Source organism: Episyrphus balteatus, chromosome 1 (assembly GCF_945859705.1).
Source record: "Episyrphus balteatus chromosome 1, idEpiBalt1.1, whole genome shotgun sequence".
Taxonomy (NCBI): domain Eukaryota; kingdom Metazoa; phylum Arthropoda; class Insecta; order Diptera; family Syrphidae; genus Episyrphus; species Episyrphus balteatus.
Window position 1 is genome coordinate 76,690,563 of NC_079134.1, and position 20,398 is coordinate 76,710,960.

Below are 20,398 nucleotides of genomic sequence, written 5' to 3' on the forward strand. Positions count from 1 at the left end.
ATAAATATAAATATAAATAATAAATATAAATATAAATATAAATATAAATATAAATATAAATATAAATATAAATATAAATATAAATATAAATATAAATATAAATATAAATATAAATATAAATATAAATATAAATATAAATATAAATAAATATAAATATAAATATAAATATAAATATAAATATAAATATAAAATTAAATATAAATATAAATATAAATATAAATATAAATATAAATATAAATATAAATATAAATATAAATATAAATATAAATATAAATATAAATATAAATATAAATATAAATATAAATATAAATATAATATAAATATAAATATAAAAATAAATATAAATAAAAATATAAATATAAATATAAATATAAATATAAATATAAATATAAATATAAATATAAATATAAATATAAATATAAATATAAATATAAATATAAATATAAATATAAATATAAATATAAATATAAATATAAATATAAATATAAATATAAATATAAAATAAAATATAAATATAAATATAAATATAAATATAAATATAAATATAAATATAAATATAAATATAAATATAAATATAAATATAAATATAAATATAAATAATAAATATAAAATATAAATATAAATATAAATATAAATATAAATATAAATATAAATATAAATATATAAATATAAATATAAATATAAATATAAATATAAATATAAATATAATATAAATATAAATATAAATATAAATATAATATAAATATAAATATAATATAATATAAATATAAATATAAAATATAAATATAAATATAAATATAAATATAAATATAAATATAAATATAAATATAAATATAAATATAAATATAAATATAATATAAATATAAATATAAATATAAATATAAATATAATATAAATATAAATATAAATATAAATATAAATATAAATATAAATATAAATATAAATATAAATATAAATATAAATATAAATATAAATATAAATATAAATATAAATATAAATATAAATATAAATATAAATATAAATATAAATATAAATATAAATATAAAAGTAACAATCGTTCTCGGTTACTATGGCAAGAATCCACCCATTTCGACGAGCTAAGCCTTGGCTTCAAGCAAGAATGCCGAGCCGTAGTAACCAGGACACCCTTCACTTCAGCTGCCAGGATTGGCCTATAGGATCCTGTAGCCTATGGGTCATAATGGTGGCATAAGGAGTGAAGGTATATAAGTACACAAAAGTCTAATAGTGATAATAAATTGTACTTGGGTATTGCTATTTTGAGGGTTATAGTACCTCCCCATTTTGGGAGATTCGAAATATTATCCTTATAAAATATGTGTACTTATTCGAACACCATAGGTTCCGTTACAGGGGGATACTTTAATGATGGGCAGTCCTTCGATTTTAAGTTCCTCTTCAACTTCTATGGCACTGATGAAGTGGATACTTTTCAGCAGCATCAATATTTTCCTGTCTTCTTTTGGGGTTAGATTAGATTTTCATCATCTTTAAATAGCCCTTGATCTCATCGTGGTCTTTCCTAGTTGTTGTGCTGATTATGGTCTTTTTCGGATTGAGGTTCTTCAGAGTAAAACCAAGAAGTTTTCCTTTGGCAAACCTACGTACCTCAGCAATGTTACCGGAGAAAACTATGATTGGTGCATGGCATTCTTTTTTGTTGTCTGGCTTGGAACTGCTGCTGGCTTTACTGGACTCAACATAGTTGGTGGATTTGATTTTGATGATGTGGTTGTCGTCGCTGTGGTAATCGGTGCCTCAATGGGTTGAAAACTTTCCTCGAGTACTTCAACGGGGGTGTCGCTTTTCTTCTTTTTAGGGTCTTTCTTCTCTTGGTTTTTTCTGGACCTCTTTTTTCTGTTCACTTAGGTGAATTCTGCTTCTGTCTCATCCATTTCATCGCCTGTCAGACAGATCATAGGTCCGTTGGATTCGGTTTCGTCCGTGTCTGTTTCAATGGTTGATTGGATGTTTGTATCTTCGTCTTGTTGGGGGTCCATTACTGCTGGTGATGCAATCTCGTGCTTATCGTACAACTCCTTAATAAATTGACTGATCTGGACACACAATATTTTAAGAAAAACTTTGTGTAGGCTTAAGGTAATTAGTTTGTTGGGGATAATCCTTTTTATTACCACAGGGTAGTAAGGCGGGTCCTTCGCAGTAATTACTTTTTGGCGGATTAACAAGCTTGGGGAAAATACTTTTGTCTGCTGACTTCTTGTAATTTCCTTCAAGTAGCTGGCAGGTAGTTTTGTGACTGCTGTCGGGGTCACCATCAACTAATCTTTCATTTGAAACCAATTTCAACCTCTAACCTTATTAGCAAAGTAACTCGACTTTCGCCTCTCCGACTGTTACCTAATTTTACCCTGTTCTACATTAATGTCTTTAACTTTTTTCCCACACAAACATACCTTTTCAATGACATATGGCCGAAAAAAATCAAGGAAAATATTACTTTGAAAAGTTTTTCTGCAGAGGTTATTTTTTAAATTTTAAAAAACATGTTTTTATGTACAGTACCTTGTCATATTGTTATAGATTTACATTTTTGATTTTTGTTACTCATTTTTTCAAGTTTTTGTCGAAGTAGCTTAAATTTTTTGGTTTTATTTACTTATATTTATCATTTATCATGTACATATATTTTAATAGAAAAACCTCTAAAACGAGAAACTACCGTTTTTGGAATTAAGTATATGTCCTTAATGCCGCACCTTCATTTTACAGGGCCTACTTTTTAAACAACATTAAATTGAGCTCGTTATCATTCTAGAACCCAGTACCTACTTAGCTTTTTTAGCAGCTAATTTTTTACTGTTATAAGATTTTCCGTAACTTTTCTTTTGAGAAGCTTCAAAACACGTTTTCTATGGACCTCACGCCCAGAGAATAGACCGAAAAAATGTATACTTTTTTTAATCACAAGCTTTTGAAAAAAAAACTGCAAGTTGATTGCATTTTTACTGATTTTAGCAAGGCATTTGACAAGCTTAATCATAGTATTCTTCTAAATAAACTGTCAAGAATTGGACTTAATGATTCGTTTATAAATTGGTTGTCCTCTTACCTCGGTGATAGGCATGATAGTGTTATATTCAGACATAATCACTCAAATAATTTTGTCGTTAATTCCGGTGTACCTCAAGGCAGTCATTTGGGACCACTATTATTTGTTTTATTTATAAATGACCTTCCATCTTTTTTAAAAAACTCTTCTTCATTAATGTACGCTGACGATGTAAAAATATTTCGGAAAATAAATTCATTGACTGATTGTAATCTTCTCCAAAATGACCTACTATGTTTTTGGGAATGGTGCAATAACAATCGTTTATTTTTAAATGTTGATAAATGCAAGACAATACGTTTCACACGCAAGCATGATTTCATTGTTTTTGATTATAGGCTAAACTCCTCTAGTTTACACGTCCAATCCAGCTTTTCTGATCTTGGTATAATCCTAGATTCAAAGTTATCATTTACTAATCACTACGATGCAATAATCAAAAAAGCTAATAGATCACTCGGTTTTATTAAACGTTTTGGAAGTGAGTTCCGGGATCCCTTCGTAATTAAATGTCTATTTTTTTCGTTTGCCAGATCTGTATTAGAATATGGCTGTGTTATATGGGCCCCTTATTACAATGTTCACACAAATAGAATTGAAAGTGTCGAAAAGAAATTCATTAAGTTTTACCTTCGATTTCTTCCTCGGTCAAATTTAATTGAATGGCCTTCCTACCCTCAGAACTTAATTCTCTTGAATATCCCATCCCTTTCTGCTCATAGAGAGTTTTTACAGCTTTGCTTCATCGTTGGATTAATGAATGGATCTATTTGCTCATACTCAGTTTTGGGTCGTTTGAGCTTTAACGCGGCCCGTGTCGGGTTAAGAACTAGATTGCCAATACGTCCCAGTTTTAGCAGATCGAACTATGGGTCTAACAGTCCGATTAATCAGTTGATTAATATTTTCAATAAACATTATAACTTAATTGACTCTGTTAACGTAAATTTGAAATCAAAACAGTTTAAAATTAGATTTTTCGTTAATTTTGTAAATTAGAAATTTAATTGTGTGTTTTTTTTTTTTTATACATACATTCATTTTTTATAATTATTGTAATTGTTATTATTATTATTGTATTATTATTATTGTACCTGTAACGTTAGGATTTTAACGTGCTCAATAAATCAAACATGACACTCTTCTGCAAGGACCCAATATTGCATAGATATAGAAGCTTTAAGCTTCAAAAACTTATTCTGAATACGTAGAATCAAAACGTCTGCAAGTTTCTATAAACATAAAGCTAGTCTCTAACCAAGTGTCTAGGTAGGTTGAGCCAAGAAAAAAATCGTATGGGAGGTGGGTCTATTTATCTCCGTTTACCTGGGAAGCAATTATTAAAAACATTTAGCTGGAAAAAAAAAATCTTAAAAGACGGTTACCTATAAAAATAACTTTTGCTATAATGTTTATGTTGAATCAGGCTTTTTTGGTCACTTCCTTCTATACTTTCAATAAGCGTAGGGGTTGGCAAGTTAGCTACAGCTATCTGTTCAGGCAAAAGAATTGACTGGGCGATAAACACCTTTCAACCTTTTAAGTCACCAGGTGTCGATGGTATCTTCCCTGTTCTACTTCAAAAAGGGGCGGAAGATCTGATGCCGTACATTATTAGCATACTTCGTAGTAGCATGGCACTTGGGCATATACCAAGCCTGTGGAGAAGAGCTAAAGTAATTTTTATCCCCAAAACTGGGAAAAAAGATGCCACCCATCATTCAGGCCAATTAGCCTGTCATCATTTCTACGTAAGACGTTGGAGAAAGTAATAGATAACTTCATTAGATCAGAAGTTTTAATAAATATGCCACTTAACCATCGCCAGCATGCTTACAGGCAGGAAAATCTACGGAAACTGATCTTTTCGAGCTAACAAATTCCATACAAAGAGCTTTGGATGCAAAAGAAACAACCTTATGTGCTTTTCTAGACATAGAGGGAGCATTTGATAACACCTCTCATGTCGCTGTTAACAAAGCTCTTGAAAGGAAAAAAGTTCCTATCACTGTAGTGAGATGGATCTATGAAATGCTGAGCACAAGAACAGCTGAGGTAAGGGCAGGTCTTAATATACAAACTATCATCACAACAAGATGCTGTCCTCAGGGGGGTCCTTTCACCCTTGCTTTGGAGTATTGTTGTTGATGAGCTACTAGAAAATCTAACTTCCCTAGGTATACGATGTCTCGGTTTTGCCGATGATATAGTAATAATAGCCAGTGGGAAGTTTGAAGAAACTGTTTGCGATATTATTCAAGGAGGATTGGAAAACATTCGGAAATGGTGTCTATCGGCAATACTTAACATCAATCCCACCAAGACAACAATTATACCATTTACCAAAAAAAGACTTCTTCTCCGTATGAAACCTATACGGTTAGCTGGAGAAGTAATAGAAACACAGAAGAAGGTTAAGTATCTAGGTATCACACTAGACATTAAAATCCTCTGGAACAAACATGAAGAAATAACCACTGGTCGAGCTACGAAAGCCTTAATGATTTGCAAAAGATTAGCAAGCAATTCATGGGGCTGCAAACCATACATCCTAAGATGGATGGATGGATGAGGTAAATGCCATTGTAAAATGTGCAGAAATAAACCTCGAATTAAATCACCGGAATAAAAACATTGCCATTATGTCTGATAGTCAAGCTGCCCTAAAAGCACTTAAATCCTAAGAAATCAACTCCAAGCTAGTATTGGAGTGTATAGGAAAACTTAACGAACTTGGCAAAATAAACAAAGTCACTCTCCACTGGGTACCTGGGCACGTTGGTGTCCAGGGTAACGAGGAGGCGGACTCCTTAGCAAAAACGGGAGCAAATTCCCCTTTAATGGGATCCGAACCGTATTGCGGAATAGGAGAAAATGTCATTAAAAATAAAATAAAAATAGACGAGGAGAGCAAAAAACTGGGCAGAACTACCAAAACTGAGACAAGCGAAAATGCTCCTCGGGAACTACAACCGAGAGCGTTTCAAATCATGTATCAGTCGAAGTAGGAACAATCTCAGGTTAATCACTGGGATCCTCACGAGCCACTGTAAGTTAAGAAGGCGCCTACATAGGTATTTTGGGCTTAGTTAATAGTGCAACATGTTGATTCTGTAGCGAAAAAGAAGAAACACCAGATCACATCCTGGGTAGTTGCAATGCACTAATACACCAAAGATTTAAACACATGGGTCGAAGAGGATAAATTGCACCCCAAATAATCAATTTCATGAAAGGAATAAGGTTAGAGGAGGAGCCATAAAATGAGGTACTAACTCATTTAGCTTAAAAGGGGGGTACAATAGATCTTACAGGTTGCAGTACATCTTGCACCCCAAATATCAATCAATCAATCAAAGGGGTTGGCACCCCTAAGCACTTTTTCACTTTGAATTGCGAATTACTCTCGCATTTAAAGACTTAGTAATATTATTAATTAAAAATTTAAAAAGTCACCTTAATTTGATTTTACAAAATTATTAACGAAAATAAAAAAAATAACTAAATTATTAATTTAAACAAACGTTAACAACCCTCGAATGCATTTCGAAACCCTTTTGTTCATAATCAGCATTGCACTACTGAAGCTGTGGCTGCGGCTGTTGATTGAAGCGCGAGATAAGCATCGATGGGTAAAAATCAAACACAAAACAAATGGCAACGGTTAAATACAACAAACATGAAATTAAAGCAAGTGTGCTAATTTTTGGTTTGATACTAACAAGGATCTACTCAATCGCGAACCAAAATTCTCACTTATCCGTTTTCTCAAAACATCACTATCGCGAATCATTTTTGGTAAAGGATTTTTCGTAACTTTTTGGTATTTGCACTTTATTATTAAATTATTAACTCATTCTTTGTAATCATTTTTATTCAAAATTACTATTTTGTTACCTTTGTCGGCTTTTACATACACAACATCTTTTTCTTTTAGTTTTTTAATAGTATCGATTTGTTTTTTCGATGTACTTGTAACTTTGTAACTTTGTTTACTTAAATCTATTATGGCTAAGGCAGTTGTTGTGATATCATGTTGAATTGATGGAACTTTGAACTTCAAACACGTTTCAATATCTACAACTGTATCCAATAAAGGCATATGTGGGGGTTTAGGGGTAAATTTCAAACCTTTGTTAAGTTAATTTAAAAAGAAATTGCTGAGTTATTTATGTCCTCCTTTGAAGTAAATTTAAGTAATCAAAGTTTATTACCGAGAGTGTGGTGGAGATATGTTGATGATGTGTTCGCGATAATTAGAAGAGAAGATATCGTGGGCACAACGCCGAAACCACGAATCTGCAAAATTGTAGTTTTGAGAAAAACGTCTTCAAAGTTTTGGAAATGCATGCAATCTTATGGGAACTCGTGCTACGGAAATTGATATTTTAGGCTTTTAGGCAACAGATGGATGATTGGAGTCGATGCAGTGGATAGAGGGACCGATAACAAGTTAAATGACGTATTAAAGTGAAAATGTCCAAAAATGCAGATTCGCGGTTTTGGCTTTGTGCCAACGATATCTCAAAAATACTGGAATTACAAAATTCACAAAACAGTTCCATACAATTTACTTGTGAAGAAGAACAAAATGGTAAGCTTCCTTTTCTAGACTTAGATCTACAACGTTTCGGAGAAAAAATAAAAATTGGAATTTACCATAAACCAAGTAGTACTATGAGAACGATAACCATGGATTCACACACTCCAATCCAAAAAAAAAAAACAAAAAGCAGCATATCATTCACTAATACACAGGCTTTGTAATTTACCTCTTTCATTAGTAAACTTTTAAAATGAATACGAATACATTAAAAAAGTAGCTATCGTAAACGGATATAGTGAAACGATGATAGATGAGTTAATCTTTTACCATTCACATAAAGGAAGAAACTCAAACTTAACAACTTTATACTCGCAACAAGAAAAAGTTAAAAATCAGCGAGTATCCATGAGAACAAATTAAAGAAAAAATTCAGTGATCATGGTTTTGACATTGTTTATAAAAACAACAACAAACTATGTAACTACCTTGGTTCAACAAAGGACAAAACCAACGATTTAGATAAATCAGGTATCAATGCTGTAAAGTGCAATGATTGTGGAAAAGAATACTTTGGACAAACGAAAAGAAGCATTAAAAAGAGATTCAATGACCATTTAGCCTGCATTCGTTTAAACCAACCGAACCCCCGCGTGTAGACAATGTAGTCCAATAAATGAAGCTAAAAATAAGGGGGTTGGGTAAATGGCGGATTTTTGATATAAACTTCTTAATGAAATATGGACCATATTTCATTAAGAAGTTTATATCAAAAATCCGCCATTTACCCAACACTGGACACAGAATATCGCCCCGGAAGGGTCAGAGATAAAAATTTGAAAAAATAGTGTATTTTTTTCCTGATTTGGAACCAATATTTCATTAAGAAGTTTATATCAAAAATCCGCCATTTACCCAACACTGGACACAGAATATCGCCCCGGAAGGGTCAGAGATAAAAATTTGAAAAAATAGTGTATTTTTTTCCTGATTTGGAACCAATATTGGGGGCGCACACTGGGGATTTTGCGGAAAAAAGTCAAAAATTTTAAGTACCTCGAAGAAAATTTTCAATACTATTTCTAAATTCTAGAATAAAATCTGAATCAAAATCAGAAAGAACTACTAAAATCGGACTTGTAGTTTACTTTTTAGAGCTTTGTAAACGGACAAGTTGTTGAAAGTATAAAAAACGAAGTGAAAATACCCTGAAATTAAAGTTGTGTAATTTTTTTTGCTTGAGCCGACTCATACACTTTTATTTTTCCGTAAAGATGCCATAATTTGTCTATATACGAATAAATTATTAATTTTAAAGATGTTAATTATTTTATATAATTATTTAAAGAAAAGAGAAAAAAATGCCTTGATTTTTTCATATTTTTGTGTATATAATTTTAGCTACACTTGCCTACAGTTAGAGACTATTAAAAACATTTTCCTTATGAAATTACCTTTCGATAGAGGCCAAATTAAGGTGCCACCAGGTGCCACTGCGTTTTTTACTGGTAATTGAAAACTTCATTTGGTCGCAAAAATGATTTTCTTAAAAATTACTTAAAATAGCAAAAAAAAAATATTTAAAATCAATGGTAACACTTACGGTTATAAATAATATCTTTTTTAAAAGCCAGAACATTACTCTTAATTCTAGCTTTTAAATAAAGTTCTTTAAGTTAATTGTTTTTGAAATAATCGATTTCAATGTCAAAATTTTGAAAAAAAAATTAAAAAAACACGTCCAATACTATTTTTGTCAAGACTGGGGATTTGAATACAAAATTGAATCATAAAGAAAACTGCCTTAATTGATTCCTTACCAAACACTGAAAACCATGTGTTTCTATGTCTTCTAGTTTTCCAGAAAATTGTAAAGTAGAAAATCTCCTTTTTGTCAGATTTTTATTTTTTTGGCTGCAAGCTAGAGATCCTTATCCGAAAAGACAAATGGAGAAAGTAAAATTAATTCGCAACACTTTTTGAAGTGAAAACTTCTTTAGTATCGTAGTGATTTGAAACACTATGAAACGAAAAAGCGACAGGAAAAATCAATTGACTATAACTTTTTTGTTTTTATAGATATAGAAAATTTGATTTAACTTTAATACGCATGCTAATAATTTTACCTTTCGTTTAATATATATCACACATAACGGTATGTGTTCTACAAGTTACACAATCTAAAGTTGAAAAACTTGAAAAATACCTCAAAACACCTGTGGAGATCTGTTGCCGATGACCAGCCACCAGGTTTCATTTCTACCACGTGTGAATTCCACACATGATTTTTTTTTATAAATCTACTTCATAAAAATTATATTTGATTTGCTGACCTTGCTTCGTTATACATATGTAGGTATGTAGCTTAAATGTTTTATAATAATGGCAGTTTTTAGCATTTCATACGAAGATCTAAGCAGAAAGCTCATGGAATGTTACAGAATAGATGCCTTTACTAAGAAGAATGTGTGATGCCAATATTTTTTAAATTGTATAAAATGTGATAGAAGTGGTTTTTTGAGTATTTTTTAACTATAATTCGGGTTTTTCATTTTGCGTGGACGAGGACCTAGACAACAGTATAATGAGTTATTCGTTTCCATTTAATGTAATGTTCCAATAATACAAACAAATAAAAACAAGTAAATTGTAAATAGCAGTTTTTAGATGTTCTTAGAACAATATCTGGATCCTTTATTACTCTAACAATATTTTTAAAAGGGCGTGGCAGTGGGTGCAAATGAATAATAATGATTTCTTACGACTTAAGCTGTCATTCCTGAAAATTTCATCCAAATCGATTCAGTGGTTCAGTTTTTATTGAGTTTTTTCCGCACTCCCATACAAATTTCCCCAGTGTGGGGCGTCGCACTCAATTTTCGAAAAAGAGTAAAATAAGGACCATCTTAATATACAACTATCAATCGATAGTTGATACAAATTAAAATTTAATATCTTATATCCTAGTCATTATAAAGAAATCTAATTACAAAATTCCAGTTGACCAGTTTTCCTATAATTTTGGTTTAAAAATCCCAAATTTCAGTATTTATCAACAATCGATTGACAGTTGTAAATCACAATACAGGTGATTATAAAATTGATAATAGAACAGTCAAATCCTGTTTGCCTAAGAAGTATGGAGAAGGTTAAAAGGTTGAGAGTAGTCAAAGCAGCTGCAGGCACAGTTTTGGAAGTCATTCGGTCTAAAGTTTACAATACATATGAGTACCCATCCTCTATTTTTTGAAACTGTAATACTGAAGAATAAGAGTGGCCCTTTGGATAAATGGAAAAGGAAATGTTTGGCCTTATCCCATGCTGTTATAGCTGCTGCTCGTCCCCGATCCTTCCTTTCCCCCCTTCTAACAGGAATAAGTGTATATGTATAGGAAGGTCCTAAGCTTCTTATTGATATGATTACATCCCTTGGCTTTTCATCAAGTCACCACGATGCGCAGCTACTTTAAGTTTCTACTATCATGCAACCACAACCACCCCTGATTCAACTCAAACGTACGAATGCTTTCTTCCAGTTGCGCCAGAATTAGTATCTAAAGCAGGTACCATAAAGCTTCAAAGATTTTTGAGGAAGACATCGACTTACTATACCTAGGACCGAGAACGTGTACCTTCGAAAACCTGGGAGGATCAATTTATCTGATGAATTCTCATTTTTCACATTCAATTCTATGGAGAACGTCTTACTCATTCATGCCATAAGTGAATGTGACACCACCTCAAACATCTTTGGTTTCGGAAAAAAACAAATTTTGCAAAATGTTTCAAAAACCCCTCTGCACTTGAAGCTGCAGAGAAATTAAGGACCAAATGCCAGAGTTCAGAAAATATCGGAGGGGGAAGAACATATCTTGTTGGCTTTATATGGAGAGGACAGTGGTCAATCTCTAAGCTCTTTTCGATATTTCAAATTTATGAGCAGTTCAACAAAACTTAATTTGTGCAAACTACCGCCTACAACAGATGCATCACACTTTCATTTCCTCCTTACTTATCACCAGATCATGGCGTGGATGGGTATTGAGAAAAATCCTCTGGAATGGGGCTGGACGAGAGGATGCCACGCATTAAAACTGTGCAAGATCCTGCTCCCCAAAAATTGATGTCATGCAAATACCTATGTGCCTAGATGCATGGGAGCTGTCAGATGCAGGAAAGAGGGACTTAAATGTTCACATTCTGTAAGTTTTGCTGTGGACAATCCTGTCAAAATCGTCCACATGATTTTTTTATGAAGATGACGACATTGAAGATCAGATATCATCGATCAATTTGAAGAAAAATTCAACGAAGCCAACTTTTCTCATAATTCACCATCTTCAACTCCACCTATTACTCCTATATTTCCCCACCTGCTACCCCTGCCCCTCATACCCCAATTCTTTTACCTTCGTCCACTCATAGCCCACCACTTTATAAGCGCATGAGATATTAAACTAGGTTATTAAGAAATATGACTTTTATTAAATAAAAATACTTACTATTACCTGGTTTTTATCAAAAGATAAAAGTTGTATTCATGGAAATGAATTCCCTACAAAAGGATTTTTGGCTAAAAATTAAAAATTAGGAAGTTATAGCGCTGTAAACAGGTAAGAAACTGAAAATAAAGAAAATCGGAAATTGTAACTTTTTTGAAAAATTCTTAGTTTGGTGGATATTGGATGTGCAAGTTGTAGAAAATTTTGTGTTCTACAATTTTGCACATTGAAATGACCAGAAGGAAGCTATGGACATAAAACTGAAAAAAATTCAGAATTGGTTTTTGGAGTATGGTTAAGGGGGCGGAGGGGGCGTGGCTTTGAATTTTTTTTCAATCTATCATTAAAACCCGTTTAAATATAAAATAAGAACTACCCGACCTTTTGGGATACAAATCCTTCATTTGATGGATAATTCAAAAAGTGTCGAAAACTATCAAAAATACTTTTTTACTATTTTACCCCTAACTCGGTTATTTGATTCACAAAATCAAAGTGGTTTACATTTTATTTTAGGTAATTAAATTGCCTGTAAGATTGATTATGAAGACTTTTGCGTAAAAGTCAATTGTTAAAGGGTTATAGCACTGTTAAGTGACAAGAAACTGAAAATATTGCAAAATCCAAAATTTTATATGTTTTTGAAAGCTTCATAACTTCGTTGTTTTTGATTGTATAAAAATACTAGCAAGGTCATTTTCGTAGAAAATTATGTTTTCTACAAGTCTACCAACAACTTTTTTTCAATAAAATGCACCAGAAGAAAGTTATGGGCATAAAAGTGAAAAAAGTGCCAGATTTCTATGGTTTTTCGGTGATGCTGAAGGGGGCGGAGAGGGGCGTGGTTGTGGAAATTTGGTTTTTTTATCTACATCATAACATATCAAAAATTTAGAACTACCGGACCTTTTGTAGGGTAAAACTCCTTTATTTACTGGACTAATGTGCGTGTTCTTAAACAAGTGCGTAACGAGATGCAATGGGATGCATACGAAAGTTTTTACATCCAAAAGAGCAATAACCTTCTAAATCAAGACAACGGCAATATCAAGTCTTGTCTATTTGCGAAGATTTAACAACACACTTGCTTTAATTTCATGTTTGTTGTATTTAACCGTTGCCATTTGTTTTGTGTTTGATTTTTACCCATCGATGCTTATCTCGCGCTTCAATCAACAGCCGCAGCCACAGCTTCAGTAGTGCAATGCTGATTATGAACAAAAGGGTTTCGAAATGCATTCGAGGGTTGTTAACGTTTGTTTAAATTAATAATTTAGTTAATTTTTTTATTTTCGTTAATAATTTTGTAACATCAAATTAAGGTGACTTTTTTTTATATTTTAATTGTTATCGGATTTTACGCTGTTCAACAACAAATTTTGAAGTAATATTATGTTTTATATGTACATATGTATGTCAAATTAAAGTTTAAAGAATGTCTGACTTGAATGTTATTAGAAAAAAATGTTTAAAAAACAAATAAATTGTTTTTCATGATAGTTTTTATCAAAGTTTAGTTAAAAACAGTTTAATATAACAAAAAATCATCATTTAACGCAATTAAAAAAAAAGTAAATGAAATGTACGACTGGGTCGTACGTAGGTACTGGCTCTTGCATTTCAAATTACATAGGTACCTATCTTAGATTATTTTTAGAAGTTAAATATTTTTTAAGTTTAAATTTAACTAAAATTCATGTCATTTTCGCAAAAAAAGAGAAACGTCATATTTCTGCTGTATAATATTTTTGAGAAAAGCTAAACACGATTTTTTGTTAGAATTTTTTAGAACATTGCGTACGCAAAATTTAATCGAAATGGTTGCAGCCGTTTTAGAGACAATATCTCAAAAATGTTATACATATAGGAGATATCCTTCAAAAACGAGATATTAAAATAATATAAAAACGGGTTTGGAAATCACGTTCAAGTCGTCTGTAACGAGTTTTTGGCAAATCTATCAATCCTTTTGAGCTCTTTTTTCCCCATTTTTCAAACATTAGCTTATAACGGATACACGATATAATTATTGGCAGTCTTAAAGGTACAATCATTGGCAGTGCTAACGATTAATGTCCCTGCCAATAATACAACCACTACTTTATATGGGACCAATTACACCCCTTTTTTATTAATTTGAACATATTTTTTTATAAAAAACAATTAAAAACATTTAATTTATTATATTGTTAAGCTAAACACAATAAATCTTCATCCAAAAACTCAAAAAATAATAAAAAACGGACAATTACCAAATTCAGTGTCCTTAGCGGGAATACTGTATTTTTTGAACTTTTTTCATGAAATTAGATTATGAAAAAAACATGATTTTTGTTAATGGGCATATTAGTTTTTGTGGAATGCTTTATTGCGTGAAGGGTGCCAATAATTGGTACAAAAATCGGGGCTGTCAACCATTGTATTCCTTGCTATTGCAAATAAAAAAAATTCCATTGAAAAAAAATATTTATTGTAACTGAAATGTAGCTATGTAACTATTATTTGGGCAAGAGTACGATAACTTAGCATTTTCCACAATGGGAGGCGGGCTCTATCTCCCCCCGTTTAGGCGGGAGGGGCAATTTTCTAAAATATGACAAAAATTAAAAAAAAAATATTTAAAAACAACGGCAACACTTACAGTTATAAATGATTCCTTTTTCAAAAGCAAAAATTCTACACTTAATTCTTATTTTTAAATCAAGTTATTTTTTTTTTCGAAATAATCGATTTCAAAGTCAAAATTTGTGAATAAAAGTTTGAAAAAACACATTGAATACAAGGATTTGGGGTGGGGTCAAGGTTGGGTATGTACAAAGTTTCTTTTGTATTCGAAGAAACTTTTAAATTTTGAAAGAAAACTAATTCTTAAAAATTAATAAAGACGCGGTATAAGTATGAAGTTCAAGGCGTTTCAAATGCATATTTTGAAAGTCCATATTTTATCCAATTGTAGCGGTATTCAATTTTTGTGACCATTATGTTGTATTTTATTTTCTCTGTTACGTGTTCAATATCTATAAATGCTCAAATTTTCTGTTCAGATTGATCATTTATTTCTCAAGATATAGTCCGAATATTTTGTATGTTGGAAAAAAAATAAGATTTCCGAGTTTCCTAGGCTCAAATCTATATGAAAAGTATAACGGTACTTGGTATCCGAAAAGTTTTTATTTTTTTGTAAGCTTATGTAATTGTTCAAATTTATCATTAAATCACTTTTTGTTTTTTTTTTGTTTACGTAAACCTGTAAGGAGTTTGAAAAATTTATTTTAAAATTCAAAATATTGAAAAATCAAAATCGCACTAATTTTTTTTCAAAATCGTATCTAATTAACTACTCATTTTGTTTTCGTATCCTAGAAAAAGTATTTTTCGTTTTTTGTTAATTTTTTGAAAATGACAAGATATTTTTGGATCCAGTTTTCTGTTTTTGTTTAAAAACAAATAAGAACTTCGAATTTTAGAAACTAAATTAGTACCTACTTAATTGATTTTTAATAATTTTTTTCCAAATTAAGTCAATTTTTTTTAAATTGACCCTGCCCGCTAAACGAGGGGGAATAGACCCCCCTCCGATACGATTTTTTTCTTGTCTCGACCCAACCTACACGCTCTAGCTTTTTGGAACATTACTCCTGAATCACCCTGTATACACTATACATATGTTTGTTTTAAAATCAAATAACACATGCTTGCATATCTATTTTAGGGCTTTTCTCTTCATAATTAAGATGGGAAACATTTGCAGTTCGTCTCAAAAAAACAATAAAGATGCAGAGTCGGAAGGGTCAGAAAGGTAATACTTTATTTCAATGTTAAAATCCAATCATGTACGGATTAATTTTTTTAGCGATGACTCTGGAAGTGAATACAAATCTCCAAGGATAGACAAAGCCGATGTAAAAGACTTAGCAGAGGAAATGGATAAAATAAGTACGCCTGTTTTAAATAATGACTTGAATCCAGAGAACGGTAATATTTTACTATTGTAACGATAAATTACGAAACTTCTTTTAAGATAAATGTTTGACCACACTCTCCAATTTAAATACTTCTGTGAGAATAAAGATGTAAAAGCACTCACGGGCGTAGCTAAGGATTTTGTCTAGAGTGACCCAGTTGATATACAAACTCGTTAATATACTAACTCAAAATAGCACTCTTACAAAAATAGGGGTTAGGGAGGTACCTTAGGACACTTTTTACAAGAGCCTTTCTGAAACGCTCGAACGACCAACTAATAATTTTTTTTTCCTTCCAAATAATTTTTTAGTCATTTAGCACCTATTTGATGTGAAAAATGTGCTCATAATCCAGTCAAATAAGGGTTTAACCTCGGAATGAATGTTAGTAGAAATTTTTTTTGCTCAATATCTTCCTTTTGCCATTCTATAACATATCTCAAAAGTCTAGAAAAATCTCATGTCCGCTTGTCGCGATTTCAAGGTCAAATCGCGAAATGGAGATTTTCAAAATTAGCAAAAATAGGCTATGGTATTATATACACATATGATACATGATTTCAAGGTATTTTTTAATGCTGATTCCAAAAAATCTAAAATCAAGACAATCTGACGTCTCTGGAAAAAGTTATACCTGTTTTTCATCTGTCAACTCATATTATTATAACAGTTGCAAACTTACTGCCGAAAAACCCTTAAAAATTATGGTAGATGAACCAAATTTTGCATGAAGATTTTAGAATCCATCATTATTAAAAATAAAAACAATCCATTACAAAAAATATATATACCTACGAAATAATGGTATTTTTTGATGGAGGGGCAAATTTTAGGATATGCACTAAAGAAGATTCTTGTTCATCTAAGGAATAAGTGCTAATAGGCTATTTTTTTTCATTTTAATCTTTGTTTGGATTTTCTTTAACTACCCTCAAAAATCTAAAAAAAATCTTATGTCCGCAAGTCCTAATTGGGTGGGTTGAGTTTTTAATTGTAAAACATGGTATATCTCGATTTCCGGCAAAACTACAAGTCCTATAGAAAAAAGTTGTATGGCAAAGTTGTAGGTAATAAATAGATCTACAACTTTTTTATGACCAATTTTTCACATAACCTCAAAATTTATGTGAAAAATTCAAAAAACCGAGTTTTTGGTTTTTTATTTTTATCTTTCTCAAAAACAAAAATTTTTCTACGAAATTTGGTGAAAACTTACCTTATTATGTCCCAAATACACTGTAATTTATTTGATTTAAAATATTAATTTGTTCACCTTATTTTGACTTAATACCAAAAAAACACCCTAATTTTCAATTTAAACCGACTATTTCGAAATAAACGATTTCAAAGTCAAAATTTTAGAAAAAAAAGTTTAAAAAACACGTTGATTACTATTTTAAGAATGACTTTGGATTTCAATAGGAAGTTTGTCCATAAAGTAAACAGCTTCAATTGATTTCTTATCAAAAACTGAAAATCATTATGTTCTTATGCCTTCTTGTTTTCCTTAAAAAATTAAAAATGCAAAAACTACTTTCTTTACCAGGCTCATTCATTTATTTTGAAAACAATTGATTTAAATAACTTAACTTAAAAATTTAAATTAAGTGTATAATTTTAGCTTTCGAAAAAAGTATCGTTCATAACTGTAAGTGTTACCGTTGTTTTTTAATAAATTTTTTTGATTTTAAGTATTTTTCTTTTTTTTAATAACCCCTTCCGCCTAAACGGGGGAAGATAGACACCCCCTCCCATAGTAAAAAATGATTGTATTTAACCCTTCTACAAAAAACCGCTATCAATTATTGGTTGCTAAGTTATAGTACTTTCCCCTCAAATGTTTCTTTTTTACTTGAGAAAAACTGAATCTGCGAAAAAAAGATAGGTTCAAATGGCCATATTTTGGTTAATTTTCAATGAAAAAATTTGATAAGATCAGCATTTTAAAGAAAATTTAATCTTCTATGTTTTATTAGAGCAAGGTTAATGTCTATCTGAGCCCAAATAAGAGACACAACCAAAAAAGTAAAAAACTAAAAAAATTGATTTTTTTTTATTTTTTTTTTGTTTGTTTTGACTGTTTTGGTAAGGAAATTTTTTTTATCAATTTTTAAAAAACATTATTATTATAGGAAATTTAATTCTCTACAAAATTTATTAAGAACAATATCTCAAAATTATGCTTTGTTTACGAGATATATTGAAAAAACCAAAAAGGGGGCTTTTGCACCCCTATCTCCAGTTCGCACCCTCTCATTTAATAGAACTCCGCGGTTTTATCTTTTTTATAACCCATTGAACGATTCCTGCAATAAAAAACGTGAACATCTTACTTCCTTTCTGAAAGACATAATTAATAGTCGTAATTTTGGCGTTGGTGAAAAAATAGAAGGTTTGGTAATTTTCAGTTTTCTGAAAAAGTAAAAGAGATTTTGACTTCTAGTTTTCGGTGTTTGACTCAAAATATATAAAAGAAATTAAAATAAAAAAAAAATAATACTTTATTGGGTATATTTTTTGAAAAAAAAAACTGTTTGAACTTTTTTTGAATTTTTTTTCAAAACTTTGTGTTTGAAAATTTTTTTTTCAAAAACTATTGATCAAAAAAAATTTATTTAAAAATCAGCAAGTAGTTTGAGTTTTTATCTTTAAAAAAAGCTATCGTTTATTTTCGTAGGATTTTCTGTTGTCCTAAAATAATTTTTTTTTGATTTAAGGTCGATTTCCAAATTTTAATTTTTTTTCACCTTCATGACAAATTTTACACATGTTCGCCACGTATACGGCCAGGCAGACCAGCGGTTTCTTATATAACTCGGTGAAGACTATAAATTGGTATGACTCTGAATACTAAGCAATTACCTGCAAACTTTAGGTCGCTGGCTCTTAGACTATAAAGAAGATTCTTGTTCATCAACATCAACAGAAAGAAAGAATGCATCAGCGCCAACTTACGCAGTGGCATTCTTTTGAACTAGGTTTGTATGTGTGCGTGATCAATGGAATTTTCAAAGTAAAAAATAGACACTTTTTAACAATTTATATTAAAAATACTGTTAGCAAAAATATATACATTTTTTTTTTTTGAAAATGATTTGAAATAAATTCGTTTCAAACATAACTTAGAAAAATGGAATTCATATGCTTCTCAGAGTAAAATAGATTTATTTTGTGATCAATCTATATTTCTAGACATGAAATGCAAATTTTAACAAAGTGGATGTTCTTCATGTACTAGGAGTGTTAATTGGTGTAAGCAGCCTGACTTTAATTTCTATACCATTTAAGCGGTATAAAATCGAGTTCTCATCGAGATCTGTCCAGTACTCGTAGAACTTGAAGAATTCAGTAATTTTTTTTTTAAATCTTCAATAATGTTGTACAAATTTCCATTTTTTCTTTAATTTTGTACGACAATTGGTAGTTTCATTATTCTTTTTATAAGAAGATTAGGATTTATTAAATGAAGCACATTAAAGTCTGATACAAACATGTACAAAAGTGCCCCAACACACTTGTTCAAAACTGCCCCAACTGTGTAAACGACATAAAATATTGAAAAAATATTTAACATTAATATATATATATATATTAATATATATTTTGAAATCACCCAAAAAATTTGTTTTAAACTCTTACAACTAAAAAACTGAAACAATGCAAAACCACCATAAAAATCACCTTCCACCTATAAATCTGAAAGCTAGCTGAAATAACCAAGGAAAGTCAATGAATATGAATATGGTGTTGACGGGCTCAAATATCGAATTACTTCCAAAAAAGATTGATTAACTAAAATGTTATATGCAGTGTTCAAATGTGCCCCGTGTTCAAAAGACCCCACACTCCCCTAAACAATGCAAAGAATTTCGCTGACAAAAAAAAACAACACAAAAATGTCAACTCGCACGAGTGCGATATTATAAACACAAAATGAATTGTTAGGAAAAACCCAAGAGTCAACAAGAACAAAATAACCCTTTTTGAAAAATAAAGATAATAATCTTGCAAAAAATATCTACTATCTATCTACTCTCTGCAGCATCTTCATAGCTTCATGAATGATTTTACCTGCCTGAGTGAGAAAAAAAGAAACAAAAAAAAGTACTACGTAAACACAAAAAAAAAATATATAACGAGAAAACGAGAGCGCAAGAGCAAATTTTTTTCAATAAATAGAAAAGAACAGAAAGAAAGAATGCATCAGCGCCAACTTACGCAGTGGCATTCTTTTGAACTAGGTTTGTATGTGTGCGTGATCAATGAAATTTTCAAAGTAAAAAATAGACACTTT

At 30.6% G+C, this 20,398-nt stretch overlaps 1 protein-coding gene across 5 annotated transcripts in view; it reads left to right on the top strand.

Annotated features, from left to right (window-relative positions):
* Positions 1-20,398, top strand: part of LOC129905216 (uncharacterized) — a 429,598-nt gene that overhangs the window by 94,613 nt on the left and 314,587 nt on the right. For 4 of the 5 annotated variants that reach the window (XM_055980641.1, XM_055980642.1, XM_055980639.1 and 1 more), the window contains exons 2-3: positions 15,852-15,938; positions 15,993-16,114. In XM_055980641.1, coding sequence (XP_055836616.1) covers positions 15,852-15,938; positions 15,993-16,114 — 209 coding nt within the window. The remainder of the gene's footprint in view (positions 1-15,851; positions 15,939-15,992; positions 16,115-20,398) is intronic. The other variant, XM_055980640.1, reaches the window with a different exon arrangement.